General features: G+C 32.5%; 2 protein-coding genes across 8 annotated transcripts in view; one reads left to right on the forward strand and one right to left on the reverse strand.

The window, feature by feature from the left end:
• LOC145296897 (beta1,4-N-acetylgalactosaminyltransferase A-like) overlaps positions 1–12,086 on the forward strand; it is a 74,241-nt gene extending 62,155 nt beyond the window's left edge. The window contains exons 4-8 of one of the 2 annotated variants that reach the window (XM_080143058.1): positions 1,021–1,208; positions 6,968–7,090; positions 7,496–7,591; positions 9,380–9,561; positions 11,618–12,086. In XM_080143058.1, coding sequence (XP_079999184.1) covers positions 1,021–1,208; positions 6,968–7,090; positions 7,496–7,591; positions 9,380–9,503 — 531 coding nt within the window. In that variant the 3' untranslated portion in view covers positions 9,504–9,561; positions 11,618–12,086. The remainder of the gene's footprint in view (positions 1–1,020; positions 1,209–6,967; positions 7,091–7,495; positions 7,592–9,379; positions 9,562–11,617) is intronic. The other variant, XM_080143057.1, reaches the window with a different exon arrangement.
• Positions 12,087–15,409: 3,323 nt separating this feature from the next.
• Positions 15,410–23,680, reverse strand: part of LOC145296895 (cytochrome b5 reductase 4-like) — a 162,049-nt gene continuing 153,778 nt past the window's right edge. For all 6 annotated transcript variants that reach the window (XM_080143054.1, XM_080143056.1, XM_080143052.1 and 3 more), the window contains 4 exons: positions 22,792–22,945; positions 21,956–22,042; positions 16,776–16,946; positions 15,410–15,615 (listed from right to left, as the gene is read on the reverse strand). In XM_080143054.1, coding sequence (XP_079999180.1) covers positions 15,561–15,615; positions 16,776–16,946; positions 21,956–22,042; positions 22,792–22,945 — 467 coding nt within the window. In that variant the 3' untranslated portion in view covers positions 15,410–15,560. The remainder of the gene's footprint in view (positions 15,616–16,775; positions 16,947–21,955; positions 22,043–22,791; positions 22,946–23,680) is intronic.

The following is a 23,680-nucleotide window of genomic DNA, read 5'->3' on the forward strand; positions in this document are numbered from 1 at the left end:
ACCTGATAATAGAAGAGTCATACACAAATAATTTGGCAAAAAAACAAAACCTTCAATTGTCATGTAAGGACACGGTGGTAGAAATTTACACAGAAGAGGACAAAGCAGTCCAGCACCAGTTCAAATTCGCCTTGAATTGCGTGGTCGTTCGTGCATTTATTACCACTTTCAGAAGTCTGTTCCAAGGTTCAAGGATCCTTATTGAGAAATGGCCTTCCTCCTATTCAGTTGAAATCAACTAGGAAATAGTTTTCTTTTTTTGTTTTTTGTGCTGCCTACATTTTGCCTCTTTTTGGTGCAGGAAACCTGAGGCATATTATAATGACTACAGAGGAGATTCTAGGCCAAAATAAGATCATCACATGATTATCAACGCTCAAGAAAGAAAATGTTAATTTTTCTGAGTCGGCTTTCATAGGGTAGATCTCAGACCCTGCATCGTTTCTATTGAGGAAAATTAATGAACCAATATGGCGTGTTGTCAGTGCTTTGACTGAAAGGGGAGGTAACTCTTTGGCAAGTATCATATTTAATAGAATACTGTAAGAGGGGAGGTAACTTTGCATTTTTTTTTTTTTTGTACAATTTATTAAATTTTGTTTATATTAAGATTTAAGGTAATAAAATAATAAGAACTTATTCCAGTGAAATAAAAAGGAAAATACTACCACTACTACTACTACTACTACTACTACTACTACTAATAATAATAATAATAATAATGTTTAGGTAAAATGACAGCCAATTACTAAAGCAATTATTTTTTAAAACTGATTTTTAACAATTTCAGTATTAATTTCAAAATAAAATTTAAACTGAATTTTTAACTTTTAAAATTTATTATTTTTAGATTAAATGAAAATAAAACCATTTTTTTTTTTTTGTTATTAAATTATTTTAAAATATTTTTTTTTTTTTATCCTTCAGTAATAAATTAACTTTTAGGTTTTTTACTTTTAAAATAAAAACCCTATATCATTTTTATTATTATTTTTATTATTTTCATCATTTTTACTTCAGCTGACGATGGTTCCATTCAACCGAGGAATGCTCATGAATATTGGTTTCATTGAGGCACAACGGATTTATAATTTCACTTGCTTCATCTTTCATGATGTTGATCTGATTCCAGAGAATGACAAGAATCCTTACAATTGTGTCAACTCTCCCAGACATTTGTCCGTGGCTGTTGATGTCTTTAAATACCAGTTAGTATTTTCATATCCGTTTTTTGTTGTTTTTATTTTTAAACTATTAGAATTAATAGTTTTGTTATCCTACGTGAATAAAGAATCATTATGCTGTAAATTTAACCCAATATATTTTTCTCATAAAATGTTTATTTACATGTTTTATAATATGACGAATGTTCCAAAAAAGTACTACTGCAGCAGCAGCAGTGCAGCAAGGAAACAACCCCTGTCATGAACGGGGGTCAGAAGTAGAGACGCGTCATTGCATTCTTGGCAAAAATGGATTGAGAAGTCTAAACAATATTTTTGAATACCTAAGAAATTTCTGAAAATATTTTTTCTAGCAAAGAAAATACAGTAGAGACAATTTTAAATAATGATCTAAAAAATAAAATAAAAAAAGCTTAAAATGTAAGGGAGATAATTATTTGTTTACACTAATGTGAGTATATGAGTTAACTCCCTTGCATTATTTTCTTTTCATAATTTACACATTATTCTGTTTTTTTTTTTTTTTTAGTTATTATTTAATTCATCTAATTTTTATTTTTAGTTTCTTTTTACATAGGAATCACCACTTATCAAGGCCCGGAGGTCACTCGAGGATAAGGATTAATGGGTATACATTAGTCAATGTGATTATAGCGTAGTAAACATAAGTAGTGGGAATTTTGTAAATTGGATTACTTAGGGGGACGGTTCATCAAGAACTTGTTTACGTTGGACTTGAAGACAATCAGATTGTAGTCAGCTGGAAAGCAGGCAATCGGAAGAGAGTTCCACAGGCATGCAGTTCTAAGAAAGAAGCTTTGTTCATGGAATCTACAGTTACCTAATTGTAACAGATAAAGAGTGTGGGAAATTGTTGACGAATCCTGGGCGTCGCTAGATAGGTGGAGTCAGCTTTTTTGTTTACTTTTTAAATAAAAACCCTATATCATTATTATTATTATTATTATTATGTTCAGCATCAGACGGGTCCGTTCAACAGAGCCATGCGCCATTGAATTACTAGCAAAAGTGGATTGAAAAATCTAAACAAAATTTTTGAATATTTAAGAAATTTCTGAAAATTCTTACAGTGAAGACAATTTGGTAATTGTGCATAAAACGGGATCCCAACTTTCATACACGCCGATAGGCGGCGGCCACGTTTGTCAGATTAAGGTATTGTCCGAATTTAACTTAGTAACAGCCAAATTAGACGTATTTAGATACTAGAACCTTTATAAACCAATTCCATATAAGCATTTACAAGTAAAATAAGGATAAAAAAGAGGAAGTAAAAACCACTTGAAATAATTATAAACTTTTATTTAAAAAGGAAAAAATAAATTGAAAGGGAGGGAGAAAAAAAAATAATAAAGTCTGAAGTTCACTTTTTAACCGTATAAAAGATTGTAATTTGACTGTCAAAAAATGTCCCCTTTTGGCTGAACCTTAAAGGTTCTAGTAACAGTTCAGGGGAGAGAAAGAATAGAATTAAAAGATAAGAAAAGATTAAGAAAGAGGCAAAACTTACTTTGAGGTAAAAATATTTTTTTTTTTAGAAGCAAGGATAATTTATACAGAATTTTTTTTAGAGAGAAGAATTGTCATTCCTGCTTCAGATAGCATGAAAATAAAAATGTCTCATTGGATTTTCTTCTCTTTTTTTTTCAATGAAATCTGAGTCTTCTTCAACTTTCTTTTACTCATATTTGTCGGCTTTTACTGGGGAAAAAAACATTACTTGGCCTGATGTAGTTTCGACAGCTTAGTCGAACGAAAACTTTTTTCTTATTCGAGAAGGCTCTTTCTTCTTGCTGCACCATTGAAGATTATACACTTTCCTTTTCACTTCGAATATTTCCTGAGGAACAAGCGAATTATTAATTTTTTATTTATTTATTGCGGACAATTATCCTAATCTTTTTTTCTTAGTTGTTTCACGACGTTTCGGCCAACTGTTCCTCTGGCCTTCGTCAGGTGGTAACCGTGACGGATAGGAACTCTGCATCTCCTGACTGCATTCACTGTAATTACTGCCATCCATAGTTGTTGTCGTCTCACCACGATTTGGTCAAGTAAGTCTCTGGCCGGCTTTGGGTAGGATTGAAACCGCTATCTTCAGATAATCATCACCTAGAACCGTAGAGATTCAACGTCTCTATCAATTGCGTCACAGGCCCCGAAGGGCGATTAAGATTGAATTTTTGATCTTATAAATTCATGTTTTTTATTATCTGATCTTCCATGGTCGGTCTGTACAGAATGGTATATATATTATTTATTAATTTTATTTTATTTATTGTGGACAATTATCCCCATCTTTTTTTATTAGTTGTTTCACCACGTCTGAAGATAGCGGTTTCAATCCTGCCCAAAGCCGGTCAGAGGCTGATTTGGCCAAAACGTGGTGAGACGACAACTATGGAAGGTAGTAATTGCTGGGAATGCAGTCAGGAGATTCAGAGTTCCTATCCATCACTGTTACCACCTGACAAATGCCAGAGGAATAGTTGGCCGAAACGTCATGAAGCAACTAAGAAAGAAAGACAAGGATAATTGTTCGCAATAAATAAATAAAAAAATTATTAAATAATACTCATCTCAATGAATTCCAATTAAATAATATATAAGCAAATTATTATTGTTTGCAACGTCCCTTTTCACTCGTCTGAGGTTTAACTTTTGCACTTTTTCCTTTCCCTTTAGACAAGACTTGACTTAATTTTTTAAGATTTTTCTGTCTGAACTCAGTCGGCATTTTTCTCTTCATTTTCGTCACCTAGACGAAAATTTAACTGACAAAATAGGACCTTCATCTAGAGCCTCCTGATGTCTCGGCATGATGGGTTACTACATCCAGGTCCGACATTTTCAAACAACGACTTTTCACTCCCAAGGACCAAGGCAGCAACTGCCTTTTTTCACTTCCATTTTTGCTTAAATCTGCAAGCAAAAAGATCACTCGACCAATCGTCAACAAAGAAACAGTCACGTGCTATCAGTAGCAGTCTGCAACTACTTGCATAGAGGGGGGGGGTTAATGAAGGAAGAAAAGAAAGAGAAAGAAGGGTAGATGGAAGAATTAAATTCTAACAGTATGGGAGCACAAAATGGATACAATTCTTTCGCTACTTCAAAATGGATACTGTAAAATGTTTTTGACTCCTAATGGGGGTATATATTTAAATGCTGCCCACATCTGCATTATGTGGCACAAGGCCGGAAAGTGGGAACTCCGCAGCTCCCCTAAAGAAGGGCACTCCTGCAATTTAAAAAAATTGCCTGAGTAACCCCGTCGGCATTCCCCAGTCGGGGCGCCTCAGGCAGCAAGCAATAAACTTGCCCCACCGGAAAGCCCGGTGGCAAGGCCTGGGAGGGTGGACCTCCTAGGTATTACCCAGGCGGTGTACCTCAGTCCAACAGGTGCTGGGCCGGTTCCCGGCCCCTCACCTGTTGGGCTGAGTGTTGAGTGTCAAGTGACGAATACTTGACGTGTACTACCCTGCAGCTGAAGCCACTAGGAGACACATCCCCATCAGACGAAGTAATGGGGGTATGTGACGAATGGATTCACCAATCATTTTTATAACCACCGGCTGTGCTAAACAACCAATGAAAACCTTTCAAAATTATTATAAAAATTGTCGAATTTTGGATCCAATCAGTTCGCCGCCATCTTTGTTACTGCCAACTGCATTTGATTCTTGGCCGCCATCTTGGTTACTGCAAATTACTGATCTGAACTATGCCACCATCTTTGTTCAACATAATGTCTCAAAAACTTAACAGATTATGGGCCCAGCCATCGTCTTTTCTTATATATAAAAATATAAGAGCTTTTGTTAAACAATTTAGATATTTTAAACTTTTTTTATCAATATTTTTTTTTAATCACATATCTTATCAAACCTTGTTTATGTTTATTTATGTCAATATGTTATATATTTGGGCATGTAAAATATTCACATTTTAAATCTGTTGAAATATTTCCTGTTGTACATTCATCTTTCTTAAACTGCTAAAACTGTAAAACATATGAAGTGTTCAATTTATTTTATTTTTTCATATTTCTATAAATAAATATATTTTTAAAATATCTAAATAGTTTGACAACATATCACATTAACTTAAACATATTTATAAGATATGCGATAAAAATAAAATATTAATTGATAAAAAAAGAGTTTAAATATCTAAATAGTTTGACAAAATATATAACATATTCACTTAAATAAACACAGTTGTTGGATAAAATAAGCGATAATAAAAAATATTAATTGATGAAAAAAAGTTTACGTATTTTTTATATATTGTATCCATTTTGAAGTAGCGGAAGTATTGTATCCACTTTGCGCTTCCATACCTCAACTGACAGACGCGGTGCCGCCTATCGGCATATATGAAAGTTAGGCTACCGTTTTATGCACAATTACCGACAATTTTAAATAAGTCTTTAAAAAAAGAAAAAGGAAAAAAAAAAAGAAAACTCAAAATGTAAGGGAGATGATTCACGCTTACTTCACTCTAAGTATATGAGTTAACTCCCTTGCATTATTTTCCTTTTTAATCTCTTCATGGCTTATATATATATATATTACATAGGCGAGGCCACTCGAGGATAAGCATTATATATATATATATATATATAGCCAGTAGAGTTTAGTTTCCTACTACATCCAATGAAACAACATGTGTCTACCAAAATAGTGCTCAATGAGTGAACAGAGCAGGTATATTAATTTTATTTATACAAACATTAATGACTACATATGTGCATACATGTTTCTATAATCACCCACATTGGGGGATTACGTCTTCAGGCCAAGAATTACCGTCGAAAGTGATATTTCCACCAAATACATTTTCCTATTTCGTTTATCAAGTTAGAATGCAACCTGGGTGGGAGGCATAAAAACGGTAAGAGGATAAGTGAGGTCTTTGAAGATAATAAACATCTTTTTCATTTCCCTTTCGCCCCATCCAACCTAACTTTTGGTTTTTATGGCATAAGGTACTTGAGAATTTAGTTTTTTTTGTCTTGGAGTCTGTAAGTTAAGAACCTTAGCTATGGTCAACTAAGCACTGACCTGTGCCTTTTAATCTACATCCACCCACACATACATGCAACACACACACAACACACACAGACACCGCCACACACCCACACTCACGTTAATACATATATTCAAAAGCGAATCTATGCTGTACGCTTTTATTTTACCCACAACACACGTACTGAAACTAGGCAATAACTCTAAAACTATGCAGGAATAAAGTTAAAATTACATTAAGGTAAATAAAACAAAACAAAAAATAAATAAAATTAAATAAAAATAAAATAAAATTAAAACAAATAAACAAACAAAATATGAATAAACATAAAACACGAAAGTTATCTAAACTCCACATGTACCTATATATATTACCGTTTTTATGACTCCCACCCAGGTTGCATTCTAACTTGATAAACGAAATAGGAAAATGTATTTGGTGGAAATATCACTTTCGACGGTAATTCTTGGCCTGAAGATGTAATCCCCCAACGTGGGTGATTACAGAAACATGTATGCACATATGTAGCCATTAATGTTTGTATAAATAAAATTAATATATATATATATATATATATTAATATAAAATTTCAACTAAACTGAGATTAATGAATCCTAGGTTACGCTCGTTCGGTGGAGTCAGCGCTTAATTACAGTGCATGCAAGCGGTTTCATTCTTGTTTGGGAAGAAACAAATCAAAGTAGTTTTTTTTTTTTTTTTTTTTTTTCCAGATTACCATATAGTGATATTTTCGGTGGCGTCATCGCAATGCAAGCTGATCAATTTAAAAAAGTGAATGGATTTTCCAATCGATTTTTTGGATGGGGCGGAGAAGATGATGATTTGTTCAACAGGTAAAGAACAATCAGATTTTGGATAACTTTACATAAACACAACTCGCAGCATTTGTGCCTCCTTGACGTACATACTCCAGACTCACCTGACAAGCAGCAAAATCCCACCTCTTCACTGTTGAAATCCCTAGATGCCAGAAAACCTTCTACTCTAACATTTTCTTCTCTCAGACCGCTAGACTTTGGAATCCCCCCCCCTGTTTCTTACTTCCCTGACTGTACTAACCTTCTGAAGTTTAAATGTAATGTGAAATACATCTTGTTGCTTAATTCCCTATAGTCCCTTATTAAACACGATCCCAAATAGCAGCCTTTTATGTTCTAAGTGACAATATGCATTTTTTAAGGTTAAAAAGAGTAAAAAACGAAATTCATTGCCGTTTTTTGTTTTTAATTTCATTTTAGGTTAAAAAACAAAAAGATGTCAGTTTCTCGATATTCGGAGAAAATTTCTCGTTATACTATGATTAAACATGTCAAAGAACAACCAAACCCAAGTCGGTAAGTTTTAAAAATATTCCAAATTAGTCAAATAAATGAAAAAATTATAATAAGGTGAAAATTTGCACGTTTTCTTTCAGCACTTAGCAATAACAGTTCTCGGCAATCCACCTTGAACTCCGTCTGCCATCTTGGAAAATGGCCGCCAAATTGAAGTTTTTTGCTATTTGCGTGAAATTCATGAAAATGACTAACGAGTACATTATTATAGCTCATAAAATTCTCTATGCATTTTTGGTTATCCCTCGCCCATGTGTCAACCCACCTGAGGTCTTCAGGGTTCTCATTAGCGTTTGTTCCATAGTAAGATCGGACCATAGACTAGCCCAATTCTTGGTTGAGCGTCTCGTTGAAAAAATTCCTTTTTCTTTAAATTTGAAAAAAATCTACATCAGGAATAAGCTGCTTTAAATCATGGATATCTTGCAAGAATAGGTGACATGATTTTTCATAAGCTAAATGACCAACTGCATGAAAGTAAGGCGTAAACTCTTGAACACACAGCAGGTGTAATTCCCAATTTTCTAATCTTTCAGCCTCTGTATAGTGTAGCATTAAAGTCACCAGCTGAAAATACTGTGTCCAACGCCTTGCTGTTTTAACTTTTGTGGCAACTTCTTGCACATACCTGTTAAATTTCTTTTACAATGTTACTTATGATAGGTGATTCCTTTACAGATGTTAGTCAAATGTTTGTTTTTATACTGTTGCTTGGTTTGAATCTCAAGTTTATCTTCATTGGAGATTGTTACAAGTTGGTCGAATTCAGCATGTGTTAAAAGATGTGCTCGAACAATTCTAGCAAAGCTGTGTCCTGTCATCATTATTTTCAGTAGATTTGGGTGCATAAACTGTTTCCCACATGTCTTTTAATCCACTTCCGGCCATGATGTATTCAATAGAGCCCATAAATGACATTAAGAGGCGGAAGCCATCGAGTTGCAAGAAAACATTATCTAAAATCAAACTGGTTTTAGTTGAAGATAATATCTTTCTTGCCTTCCAATATAGTTGCTGGTCAAAAGTAATACATTCCAAACTCTTCTTCACCTTTCTACATGAGTCACCTGCAAAATGTAACACTATTTATTGCATCAGAAGAAGTTGCCTTTAAATTAAGCAAGGGCAAGAAGTGAATGGACGTTGTATCAAACAATATCCAAACCCAAATCGGTAAGTTTTAAATTATTTTTTCTTTTGCATAAAATAATAAATAAAATGTTATTGTTTCATTGCTTTGAATTTGTTCATAGTTTTATAAAAAATACATATTACTTTATGAAATATTTATTGATCTTTTTTTTTTTAAATAAAATTTTTTATCTGACATTATTTAGCATAAAAAAATATATTACTTTATGAAATATTTATTGATTTTTTTAAAAATAAAATAATTTTTTATCGGATATTATCTAGCATTATAAAAAAATGGCGCTGTTTTACCATTTGTCATTGCTCTGAGGAAGACAACTCTTTTTACTAAGAGATTCGTTCATTTTTTCATCTCGTAATTTAGGACGCTAATCATGCTGTCAGTAAGTTTTCGCAAGCGGTTTACAAAAACATAAAAGTATTTTTTTCTTTTTTTTTGGAGGGGGTTATTCAATTATAGAACTTATATAGATTTTTTTAACAGGTGCTTCTGCAATTTAATTAACCATTTTTTTATAAGTAACGTGCTGACATTAACCGAGCAGAAGGACCGTTTAATATTTCACAAAAATTATGTTTACATGGGGGGGGGGTCTGTTGCTTATGTTTCTGCATCTCCATTTTCTTCTGTCGCAGATTCGACCTTTTAAAGGAATCCAATTATGAAATGGATGGGCTGAACAGTCTTAAGTACAAACTCGATTTACTTGAAGAACGAGACCTCTTCACCTTAATAATTGTGGATTTGAAACCAGCTTAATGATGCGGGGGGGGGGGGGCACCCAACCTCTCGCATCATCATCATTGTCAAAACGTTGGTAAGTTTTGCAAAAAAATATTTTTTTTATTCTATAATGTAAAGTTGGATTTCGTACGTGTCATGGTTCATTTTTATTGTTAATATTAAATATGAAAATTTAGTGAATAGTTGTCCATAGACAACCCAAAAAAAACATAAGGCATAATTGTTTTAAAATAAATTTTTGTACTGTCTGTGTGTGTGACACGGTTTAGCTCAGCCTACAGTCAACCCACCCAGGCAAGTAAGGTACCTAAATGAAGCTTATGACTCAGTTGATGTTTTAGTGATATTTATATCCATGTTTGGTGTATGGAAATACAAAAAAAAAAAAAAAAAATGCATAAATATAACGATTTACTAAACAACGTTTTATTTACTGGATATTTTTCCGGTACAAGGACCCAAGTTTACCCATCTGGGCAAACTTGGGTTCTTGTTTTAAAACGATTGTAATTTAAATGATTAGATAGAGCGAAAAACGCTCTTTAAAATTATGTACATGTATGTATGTGTATATATATATATATTATAATGAAAACATATTTGAAAGTACGTTATTTGAAATCAAAATTAAAAATTCCACAAGAACTTTCATGTGTCCACCTAATCAATATGCAAATTAAATCGATAGTTATCCATAGACAAAACTATTTATTCAGATGTGTTTTCCTCACACAGCCTCTTCATAAACATAATAGAATACAGGAAAAAAAAAATTAGTTTTGTACAGTTTTATATTGAGCTTATTGTGGCCAAAACTAAACTATTTTTCAAAAGTAATTTTCATTAATAATTCATTATCAGTTTTCATAATTTTTGGACATGTTACTAATTTCAACATGATAATTCAGTAAATAACATTGGTTTTAATTGAAATTCAATTTTTCGATTTTTGTTATTATTCGAAATAAGAACGATAATGATTTATTTACAAGATTGAGGGGCAAAGGTCAGCTCAACTGACCAACGACCGGGGATAAACTTGAGCTGATTATCTGCTCAAATCAACAGTATCAAAATACAAAATATATTTTTGTAAAAAAAACTTTTTTAATAACAAAAATCTGCATTGTTTACAAAAAGGATGTTTAAGTTAATGTTATATATTTTGTCAAACTATTAGGATATTTTAAAAATATATTTATTTACAGAAACATGAAAGAAAAAAATTGAATGTTTCACACTTTTTTTTTTTTACAGTTTTAGCAGTTTCAAAATGGTGAATGTGCAATAGAAAATAGTTTAACAGTTTTAAAATGTGAATATTTCATATAAAATATATAACGTTAACTTAAACATAGTTATTTGATAAGATATGTGATAAAAAAATTGATTGATAAAAAGTGTTTATGTATTTTTATATATTGTATCCATTTTGAAGTAGCGGAAGTATTATATCCATTTTGCGCTTCCATACCTCAACTGACAGACGCGGCGCCACCTATCAGCATATATGAAAGTTAGGCTCCCGTTTTATGCGCAATTATCAAGACTTGTTTTGGAATCGGAAATTAGGTTCAAATTTTTTCCAAATCTGATTCTGATATCCCAAAATGTTACAATTTTTCAGATTCCCGATTCCGATTAGTTTATATTTCATTAGTGGGCTGCCTGGTTGTATAATAAGCTTAGTAATGATTTCAAAAGTAAAAAGAAGCTACTAGAAAAAGCCGACATGATTAGCCAATGAGCAAACAATGTTTTTATTAACAAAAAAAAAAAAAAAATGACTTATCTGATATTATTTAAAAAAAAAATGTTTTCCATCATAGATATTTCGATTAAAAGATATTGTTTTTGTTATTATAAAAAATACTTATTTTATCGAAAATTTTCTTGTAAAAAAGCAAACCAAAAAATTCTTTCCATGAAAAAAGATAACATTTTTAATTTTCATTCATAATCGTTTCCATATTTTTGTCTTAAAAAATAATAAAACTTCTTAAAAACATTTGTTGAAATTTTTTGTTATTTAATATATTTAACGTTTAAAATTTATCATTTGTCAGTGTTTGCGTCAACTTTTTTCTTTCTTTCTTTTTTTTTTTTGGTTGCTTACCATAAACTGCCAGATGGTAACACAGTCTCAGGTCAGATTCTGGATCAGTACCTATGATTCTGAACTTGTGTTGTATTTCCCGACGTTTGATTACAGCAAAAAAAAAAAAAAAAAAAAAAAAAAAAAAAAAATATCTTCACGAAAATATCTTTTCTGTATGTGCACTAAAAATCTGGTTGAAAGCAGCCATCTTGAATTTCATAACCAAAGAACATTTCATTCATTCGTTTTTGTTGTCTGCATAATATTTTCGATGACTGTACCAAAATTTAACAGCAATTATTTTAATTTTCAGATTGAATGAACATTTTTTTCACCTTCACGGATTCATCGTTATCTTAAATTCATACATCATGGAGACTAAGTAATTAATTATTCTATATTTGATTGTATGTGATTGTTCTTTGCTAGATATCTCTAGACATTGATTCATTCAAAATTATATTTGTTTATTTTGTAAATAAATATGATATTTAACATGACGTTGTTTCTTCTGATAAAATGTTTTTTTTTTTTATTTTTTGTTTTTCTTTTGTGCAAACAAATCCTGGAAAAGAATAACCATTTTATCTTTTCTATTTATTGCATCTAGCGATTCATATCTTGTAAAAAAACTAAACTTCTTAGATTATTTCTATTAAAACAGAAAAACACTTGATTTTCATTCATAGTTGTTTCCATGTTTTTTGTCTTAAAAAAATAATAAAACATTTTGTTGAAACATTTGTTGATCCATAACTTGTATATTGCATAGAATTTTCTCCATTAAAAATCATGGCTTCTCATTGTTGCGATAATATTCGTAAAATGCAAAATGTTTATATTAATCACTTTCCTTGGTTCTCCCACGTTTGAAGACTCTATTAGATTAAGAAAGAATATGCTTCTCAAACAGGACACACGTTAAAATTGGTAATCTGTGCAAATGACACAATTCATGTTATACCAGAAAACATGGCGGACAAAGAATGTAACATAAGATTTACCAAGACTCTTCTCATCACTTGAAATGATTTTGTTCAGGATCTCATCATTCAACCATTGTTGAAATGATGGAGTTCACACCCTCATGCCAGACAAGACATGAAGCCACTTGATGTAAGGAGCTGAAAAATAAAGGTCAAAAACTGACCAACAATACATATTAGATTCTGACCCCCCCCCAAAAAAAACCCCCAGCAATTCTTCCCCCTTTGTCAGAAACATTGCTCATTGAATGTGAGGACTAAAGAACAAAATAAGGAAAGCAAGAGTTACGCGGCTGCTGAAAGTAAACTCAAGGTCCACTTTCTCTCCATTAACTCCATCGTTTCTGCTTTTCTTTGAGACGTTTCTAATTGTCTTCCTTGCACCATCATATTAGCCAAAGACCTGGAGGTCATTTCATCCATCTTCAAGTCTGGCGTGTCTAAAAATGCACCCTTCAACCACTTCCATTGTTCTTTTGCTTCCAATTATTCTTTTTCCATAAGCAGTTTCAAGTTTGTCCAGGTTTTTAACTTGCCTCTTCAGATTACATTTACAAAAGCACAAAATATGTAAACCCCCCCCCCCAAAAAAAAAAATCATTGTCAGTTTTTTTTTTTTTTTTTCAAAAACAATAACATCCATGTTATTTAATATGGTGCAATCTTTGTCAAACTTGTTTTATTCGTACAAGTTTTTTTTTTTTTTCAAAGTTTCCTATATTTTCTGCTGTATAAAAATACAAGTTACAATTTATATAACACAATGAATAATTAAAAACACGGCATCATTTTTATATACACCTATTTATTTGTGTGCGTAAATAAATATTTATTATGATACTGAAGCTGACTTCAAAGTCTGTTCCGTCTTAGACTTTTTCCAATGTAAGTCATAAAGAGAGACCTCTTCAATCTAGCTTTTATTTTTCAGGAATTAATTATTTTCTGGTTGTTCATTATTATAGCAAAACTCGAAATTTGAAAATTTAATTTCAAGTAAAACCAAAGGTATCTACTGAATTGTCATGTTGCAGTAATGAACATATCCAAAAATTATGAAAAACGATAGGTTGGAAAATTAATTATTAATGAAAACAGTTTTCGAAGACAATTAGCGAAAATTGAGTTTTGCTAAATTGGCCAAAGATTTTCAGTTTTCAAAAAAGATTTACCTCCCTTTTTGTTACGATTCAAAGTCTTTTTTTTTTTTTTGTAAAACTCAATTTTTGCTAATTGTCTTCAAAAAATATTTTCATTAATAATTTTCTACCTCATCATTTCTCATAATTTTTGGATATTTTCATTACTGTGACATGGCAATTCAGTAAATACCATTGGTTTCACCTGAAAGAACCCACTTTCTTATAAGCAACAATTTTCTCGTAGTGATTCTCTTGTGTAAATCTCAGTAGAATAAAACTTCAAGCATACTTGACTCAGACTACTACTACTACAATCATTACATCTTATTTTAACTATGTAAAATACATACTAAAATATTCATCAGATTCAGGGTTGTTAAAAAAATAATTTTTAATTTCTCCGATTAAACCTAATAGATCAAATAGATTTCCAGAACTCCAGAAAGATCAACATATTTTTGACGTAATACTGATCGCTAAAACTTTTACTATCTGTTAAATTCTAAACAAAACATGCATATTTATATCTTTGCCTTCGCAAGTTTTTAGTTCAAAGGAGGGTTTATTTAAATCTGTGATGACAACATTATCAAAGTTGACATTATTTAGTTTAGGGTACAAACGTGTTTGTACATAAGACTGTTCGTTTTTTGCATAACAATAAAACCTTTTGTAAATAAATCCCTTTTTAATGATACAACTTTTTGTAAATAAACACCTTTTTAATAAAACTTTTTGTAAATAAACACATTTTTAATAAAACTTTTTGTAAATAAACACCTTTTTAATGATAAAACTTTTTGTAAATAAACACCTTTTTAATGATAAAACTTTTTGTAAATAAACACCTTTTTAATAATAAGACAATTTTTATTTTTGTTCCTTTTCTCCACGTTAAAAAACGGCTCTGGTGTCTAACTCTGTCCTGTGGGGAGGCATTGTAAATAGGAATAATAAAACTTTTTGTAAATAAACACCTTTTTAATAGGAAAACATTTTGTAGATAATCTCTTTAACAGAAAACACTTTTTGAAAATAAAAACCTGTGAAGGAAATCTTATAAAAATGTGCATAAACTAATAGTTAAAGTAATAGCTAAAAAATTAAAACAATTCAAAATATTCCCAGATCACGCAATGCAAAATCTATCAATAAATCAAATCTTATGAATTTTTCAGGATATACTGAATACTGCAGATGAAAATAAGCTCAATGTTTAACGGGTTATGTTAAACAGGGCCTTCATATTATAATTTGGTAAATTATAAAATTTGTGACATAATATTTAAACTTTTAACCCTAATTAAACTTGTATAAACATTGTTAAATGTTGATTTTTGGAGCTTGATTATAATATTTAAAATGTTAATTATGTCATAAACTATCGGTAGGTTATAAAATGCCTGATTATAAAGAAAATATCAAAATAAGATTGTAATATCTATTCAAATTTGTGTTATAGAAGAGTGGAACAACATTGGTACCCTTGGTTTCAAATCCAAAACAAAAGGAACCAATTTCTTGTCGCGTATGACCGACCCTCTTCAGCCTGTTTATATGTCTACCTGGAGAAAAGAGAGTCCAACATAGGTGATCACCTTTTTTTGCGATTCGAAACCTATGGTACCAATGTTTTTCTGATCTTTTGTAACACAAACATACACATGCACATGCACAAGGTCAATCCACAGTCAGTGTCGGTTCAACTACCATTTATTTTGACAGAAATAGTGTTTGTTTAAAAGAATACTGTACACATCCAATAACAACGATGCACTGGTAGAGACAGATACAACATTCATTGCTGGATGATGGAAAAAAAAAAAGATGTAGAGATGCGAGTCTGTTAGCTCAAGAATGGGTGAAGGCAATTATCTTTATAACCTTGATGTCGAGCCAACCTGAAAGAGAATAAAAATAAAAAGGCTTTAGAAAGGAAAAAAAAAAAAAATTTTTTTTTTTTTTTTTTTTTTTTTTTTTACACGGTGGTCACCACTTATCAAGGCCCGGAAGCCACTCAGGGATAAGGGTTATTGCAAGTACGATTTAGGCACAGATAAAGAGTGGGGGAAATTTTTCACAGTGGATTCAGCTAGACGGGTGTTTTTCGTGAAAGATTGGCGAGGGGGGACCAGAGATTGGAGTTCAGACGAGCACCTGCCATGGAAATAACGATAAAACAAGGATAGGCTCGCAACCTCTCTTCTGTGGGACAGAGGTTGCAGAGTAGAGAAAAGGGCATCCCCCACTAAGCCACAAAGTCGATTTTATACTCTGTCAAGGCAGGATAGGCTGTTTTTAGTAGCTCCTGCCCAGATATGGCAGCAGTATTCTATCTTTAATCAGTTTAATGTCTGTATTGGACAGCTTTTAGAAATCAACTCACAAACTTATCCCAGGTCTTTATCCTTCTTTATCTCAAATCCATCCTCATCACCTCCTCTCATGTTTTTCTTGGCTTTCTCCTGCAACTGACCCTGTTAGCTCAACTATTCTACATGTAATAAGTCAAACACTTTTAGCCATTTTCTTCAATGTGACCAAACTAACAAAGTCTACAGTTCTGTATACATCTCCTTATACTATCCCGATTTAAGCTTGTCTTTAAGACTTATATTACACATCCATCTTATCATTCTCGTATCATTTGTCTCCATGCAACAGTTATGATTTTTTGTTGTAATGCTCACTAATTTCCATTACTCGCTTAAAAATAATTTTCTTTATAAAAATAACACTACTCAACTTACATGACTCTTGAAATATATTTTCATTTCATCATGGGTATGGACATAGTACAGGCTTTTCTTTAATTTTGTTTATAATATAGAGGAAATTCAAGACAAGAACCCAATATTTGTACGTGAGTGTGTTAAAACAGTGTTAGAAACGGAATTTTCAACATGAAGCTTAGATTAAAAAAGTGGAAAATTTCATTGGCAGTTTAATATTATAATTTGAGGTGTGTGTTCAGGATTTCATCTTTTTATTTTTGCTGTCAGGTTTATAGACAAAAAGAAGTAGCACATGTTTGGGTGGGGGATTGGGAGGTCATTATTACCTCATCGCATTTGCTGTGAAAGGCGTTGGACCGCAAGCACAGATCAACATCTTCTCATCAACCAAAGATGATGCAGGAGGGAGATATCGTCGGACGAGTTCTTCGTTGATATGACCACTGGTTCCAGCCCAATTGCTACTTGGCTCAGACAATACATATTTCACACAAAACCTGAAAAAAAAAAAAAAAAAAAAAAAAAAAAAAAGTTGGTGCCTCAAAGAGAAAAGAATTCAGAATCTGTCCCAAATTCTCAGATGAAAAAAAAAAAAAAAAAAAAAAAAAAAAAAATGAACAAATCTTTTAGTAAAATGAAGTTATCTCTCTCACACCAATAAAAAATTGTACAAAAAAGGTCGTTTCAAGGATAGCACAAGAACAGGAATAGCAAATATACAGAATAAGAAGGGCATAACGTTTTTTAATTTTTGAATTGAGGATTCATCGGACTAATATTCTTATCTTGGAGGGTTTCTCTTAAACTCTTCATCTCCTCTTGATATACATTGCTGTTACTACACATTGCTTTTGCTCAGTGTTTTAGGCAACAGACAATTCCTTTCTTTACATTATGTGGATGGTGGAAATTGAAGTCTAGTATTGTTCAGTGAAATTGGCTTGTTTCTGAATTTTTGAGATGAGGATTAGTTATTCGTATTATTTGGATTCATCGGACTACTGTTCTAATCTTGAGTGTCATTTTCACAACGTTTCGGTCGAGATAACCTTCGACCTTTTCCAGGTGTATCTTGTCGAGCTCAGGAATTTGGATGGAATTTCGAACAAAACCTTTTATTTATTTCATGAAGGTAGTAGGTTCTCGTTTTGTCAGCCAAGTAATTTGCATTCATATTTTTCAGTGACCCATACTGAGAATTGAACCTTCAACCTTCAGGAGAATATCACTTGTACAATTGATTTTTCGAAGTACTGTAACCATATCACAATTTATTACTAATTATTTTTACTATATATATTATTGTTTTTTTTTTTTTACTTATTAATGTATATATTATCTATTATTTATAATTAACGGTTCCTATATAGTGTTAAATTCTATACTAGGTCTACTTAGTAACTGATTATTGCCCAGCATATTTGCTGCTTCTTTCAGTCGTCTTACTCTCCACCATTTTTCTCTGTCTATAATTTTCACTTCATCCCATAAATGGTAGATGGTTCCCCCCTTTCCCCTACAGATATGGTTAACCATACACAACTTTTCAATCTCTTCACGTGTTACAGCTTTTCGATGTTCTTCGAATCGTACTTTTAGTGGACAAAACGTCTCACCTCTGTATAGTTTTCGACATTTACATGGGATTTCATATATACAATTCTTAGTCATGACTTTTTCCTGTAGGGGGCTTAACTCTTACAAGCCGTTTCCGGCAAGTTGAATTGCTCCTGAATACTGTCCTGATGTCATACGGATTACATATTCTTTGAAGTTTTTCTGACAAGCCCTTCATGTATGGTATACAAACTGTGGCGAGTTTCCGAGTGTCCTTTGGTGTCTGGTCCAGATTTCTTGGAGTTGAAGTCATGTTCTCTGGATAGTTGTTTCTGTGAAAGGTTTCTCTTAAACTGTCTTCATCTTGATAGGCATTGCTGTTACTACATATTGCTTTGCTCGGTGTTGTAGGCAAAGGACGATTCCTTTCTTTACATTATACGGATGGTGGGAGTTAACGTTTAGGTCTTGTTCAGTAAAAGTTGGCTTTTGGTATACTGATCACATAAACCCCTGACCTGTGCAGGTTATCAGCACATCTAGAAATGATAATTTGTTTTTATGTTCTTTTTCCTTTGTAAACTGTATCGTTGTACAGGTAGAGTTCACATATAGTTGACTAATGCTTGAACATCTTCCTGGTGGAGCCAGATTATGAATGTGTCATCTACATATCACAACCACATTGTTGGCTTTAGTGGTGTTGATCTTAATGCCATTTCCTCAAAGTATCCCATGTATGCATTGGCCAGTACTGGCGACAATGACAATCTCATCGCCAGACCTTCTTCCTGCCAATATATATCAAATCCCATCACAAAGTATGTAGTTTCTACACAGAAGGTCAACATCTCTATTATATTGTAAATTGGGATGCAAGTGCATTCTTTCAGTGAGGCATCAGAAATCAGCTTGTCCCATAATAATAATTAGTAATAAATAGTGATATTTATAACTAGAAATAAAAATAGGTTTACGGTTCTTAAAATTCGTACTAGAATTGTCCACACGAACCTGTGGCGCAGTGGTTAGAGTACTAGGAAAAATCAATTGTAAAAGTGATATTCTCCTGAAGGTTAAAAGTCAATTACAAAAATATAATTGCGAATTATGTCGAACCTCTATCCGATCATAGCTGATGAAGTGAGAGCATGCTATCTGCGTGGATTAAATAAAGGGTACATGAAATTCTGCCCAAATTTCTGAGTTTGACAAATTACACCTGAAGAGGGTCGGAGGTTACATCGACCAAAACATTAACACTTCTGAAGTTAAAACTTTACAGAGCAATAATATTACTATAATAATTAGATAGTTCTTATTGTTGCATAATTGAAAAATGGACTATAGTGGCAGAGTATGAGAACAAACTCAATATCTTTGAAAATATTCTTGGAGTAAGTTTGTGAGATAGACAAAGAAATGCAGACCAGAAACTCAGTATCAGTGGGATTTAGGAGGCCTTACACGTGTCTCGGTTGGTTTGACCAAGTTAGCTAGGCCTGGCTTGACTTGACTCCTTGTAAAATGACTGGTATCAACCCTAATCCGATCGAACCACATGCATAGCAGGCATGAGATGTTGCCAGGTGTTGCCCATCCCAGAGTCCAGGAACCACCATAAATACCCAAACCTGATGATGAGGAGGATAGTTAGTTGTTTTATTTGATGACATATCAATTCTTTTTGGCTTATAAACACCAAAATCGACCATTTTGGTAAAATGTTTTGGGTTTCAAGTTCTTTATATTTAAAAAAAAATATTTATTCATAGTGCTTGGTTTGGTTTGTTTATGATATATTACCCTTTTCCGGGTCATTCAATGCAAAATCCGTTTATTGTGAGAAAAAAGTTTTTATGCTTCAAGTTCTTTATATCTTCAAATATTTATTCATAGTGTTTGGTTTGGTTGTTTTGTAGTGGATTCTATTGTTTTTTGGCTTTGCAGAACATGATTGACTTTTAGGAAAGGAAAGAACAATAACAAATGTTTGGTGCGTTTTTAATCAGGAAGCCAGTAGGGAAATGATGGGGGGGGGGGAAGAAAAAGAGATGTGGGAGTGATTGTTGTTTTGTGTTTGCAGAACATGATTGAGTTTTGTAAAGAGATAAAAATACAAAAAAAAAAAAAAAAACTATTATGTCTGGTGTATTTGAGTCAGGAAGCTGATATCTTCAGACAGCTGAATCGTTTTAGCTTTTCATTTACTTCAAAAGACCTTTTTGATGAATGCTGCCAATTACTGCTCTTTATTACTCATCTCAAAGGAGAGGGCAAGTGCATCTCTAGGTGTGTCAGAAAATTTGTGAAAAATATTGAATAATTCGACCCCCTGTCTTCCCAAGCTTATAACTACTCGAAAAATGTAATTCAAGCCCTAATTTTTTTTTTCAATTAAAGGAGCAAGGACCAAGGTTTCATTAAAAAAAAAAAAAAAAAAAAAAAAAAAAAAACGTGATAAAAAAAAAAAGGTTTTAAACTTCGGACTTTACAGGTAAATTTCTAAAAAAACACTACTTTTTTTTGTTTTAAATTTGAATATATTATTTATTGATCTTTTATCTTCAATTTGTGATATATAAAACTTTGGTGAATAAATTAATTATTTACTTTTTAATAGACATTTCAAAATGGGGGGGGCGTGAATTTAAAAAAAAAAACGTTTGTCTAAAATATTATATTCGGTTTATTGGAAAGAGCATAAAATTTCACATTGACCCTGAAAATATCGTAAAAATAGAATCAATAGAAAAATTTTGATAGATTTTTAAAGTTTTAAAATTGAAAAATACTGAACTCGTAACATTCAATTAATTTCATTACTGTTTTTAAAAAAATAATATTTCTATTACTTTTTATACAACTTTAATAGTTTATTTTGGAAGTATAATCCATAAAGAAAATAAACAACCCACTTTTAAAAGAGAAATTACGAGTTTTTTATATTTTATTCGCAGTTTCGTGTTAGGGGTGTCAAAAATTCCTACAAAAATTCTGATACACCTAGTGCATCTCCGTGCAGAAAAAGTTGAGCGAAACTAGCAAGGTTTCTACATTTTTGTAGCTTACCAACTCAATTTCTTTATCCATCCAACTTTATCACCTTCTCCACTAAAAGACGATGTCAAATCTTTGCACGATCTCACAATTCTTGACGTCATAATCTCCTCTTCTTGCCGAAATATCTTTAATCCCGTAAGGAAATTAGTGCATCTCTTTTTCAACAACACTGCAATGAACACCGATAAATCTCAGTTCCAATGTTTTCTTTCAACTGTCAAAAAAAAATTTAACTTCCTGTCTTCCTCAATTCGTCTTTTTTAATGCAGCAGTTGTCCTCATATGCACATAAATTCCACCTATAAAAAAAAATTGGCGCTTCTACAGAATTGGGACGAAATTTTGTAGTTGATAAATGGAGTTTTCAGATAAAAACAACTGATTTTTTTTTTGTCAATTCTAATAAATTACAATGGTAGCTTTCAAATTATGCAGTCGAAATTATCTGGATATTACTGAATTATAAAAAAAAACAAAAAAAACAACTTAGCAGTGTTAGCAGGTGAAAAATTGCCGCCATCTTGTTTCAATCAAAACAGAAAATTACCTCCCATTTGAACTCTCCTGTGTCTTATGATTGTTTTCATCAAATTCTTTTTTTTTTTTCCTTTAATAAATAATTTTCGACCTTCTCGATTTTCGTAATTTTTGGATATAATCGTCTTAAAAATACGAGGACCATTGTTTTTATGTGAAATTCAGTTTTACGATTTCCGAAATTTCGTCCCAATAGTGTAGAAGCACCAAGTTTTTTTAGACTGAAAATCGATTGCTCATATTCCTAAAAGCTGGTAACTCTTCATTATCCATTGTTACAGAAATATTTAATCGTCTTTTATATTTTCAAACAAAAAATAATTGCATACGTTTGATAAAATTCACTTACCTTTCAAACTGTGCCGATAATTTGTCTAAGTCTTCCCGCCATATAATGTCCTCTTCAGTTCTATAGAAACACAACAGATTCACCAATCTGGAAATAAAGAAATAGTCCATTTGGATTCCTTAAACTATTCTTCTCATCTTGAGTATTATTTGCACGTTTTAGTTGTTGGCGTCTGACCGAACCGTCAATCTTCAGGAATGTAACTTTTACAACTGAATTTCACCATGGGTCCTTTTGCAAGGACTCGTGGTGCACAGATCTGAGTACTTGAAAAAATTCTGCTGTAAAAGTGACCTTCTTCTAAAAGGTTGAAGGTTCAATCCTCAATGGAGACAACACCCAAAATACAATTGTGAATTACTTAAGACTTCTACCAAATCATGGCTGATGGAACGAGAACATGCTATTCCCGTGGATTAAATAAAGGGTTCTGTTCAAAATTCCATGCAGATTCCCGAGTTCGAGAGAAAGATTCCCAAGTTCGAGAGAAAGATTCCCGAGTTCCAGAGAAAGATTCCCGAGTTCCAGAGAAAGATTCCCGAGTTCCAGAGAAAGATTCCCGAGTTCCAGAGAAAGATTCCCGAGTTCCAGAGAAAGATTCCCGAGTTCCAGAGAAAGATTCCCGAGTTCCAGAGAAAGATTCCCGAGTTCCAGAGAAAGATTCCCGAGTTCCAGAGAAAGATTCCCGAGTTCCAGAGAAAGATTCCCGAGTTCGACAAGATATACATTTTTAATTTTGTCTGTCTTTGTTTCATTGTGAAATAGCCTTTTCAGGTGTCGGTGATGATGCTTAAGTTTAAAATCTCACGAGAGATGAAAAAAAGGTTATTATTTACCTTATGCTGCAGTCTTCACTGGTCAAGGCGTAATGAATCAGTTGGATCATCGGAGTAAACCCTGTTCCAGCAGCAAACATTATAAGGTGAGTGCAGTTAATGAGTTTGTCAAGTTTAAAATCACCTTCGTACATGCTGAGCTTAACGGGATTTCCTGGAAAACAAAATATCAGCATTTGATGAGATTTTGTCAAATATGTTCTCTTCCAACCATTGTTTGAAAAAAAGTTCCTTAATTATAATCAGACTATAAGAATTCTACTGGGCTTAATAAATAGCCCACCCCTCTACCCCACAAGGATAAAAAGGAAGACCTTTAAAAGGGTATCTGTGCGTGGGGGGGGGGGCAAAGCACTTTCTTAGGGTCAATGCTTACCTAACATATATATGTATTAGTATATATATATATATATATATATATATATATATATATATATATATATACACACACACACACATACATATATGTACACACACATACATATATATATACACACACATAAATATATATAAAAATACAAGTATAGTTTGAACTCTGTCAAGGCAGGATACACTGCTTCTAGCAGCTCCTGCCCAGATGTGGCAACAGTACTCCATCCTTGGATGTATTGGCTCTTATATAGGTAGAGAATTGCATCAGCAGTGAGATATCTATTGGAGCTCGTAAAAATATCTAAGATATCTACTGGAGCGGTAGAATGATCCCACCATTTTTCCAGCAGTCTTGGCAACGGATTTGATGTATGTGTTCCATCTTAGATCAGGAGTAAAGATCAGACCCAGAAGTTTACCAAACATGGAGCCTCCCCAAGGCGAGAGCCATTTATTTCAATTGTTGCCAGACAGTGACATCTTTACTGGTCTCCTCACGAGGGCAGAGTTAGATACG

The sequence above is a fragment of the Euprymna scolopes genome, chromosome 17, assembly GCF_053919585.1.
Source record: "Euprymna scolopes isolate OS-2025 chromosome 17, ASM5391958v1, whole genome shotgun sequence".
NCBI lineage: Eukaryota > Metazoa > Mollusca > Cephalopoda > Sepiida > Sepiolidae > Euprymna > Euprymna scolopes.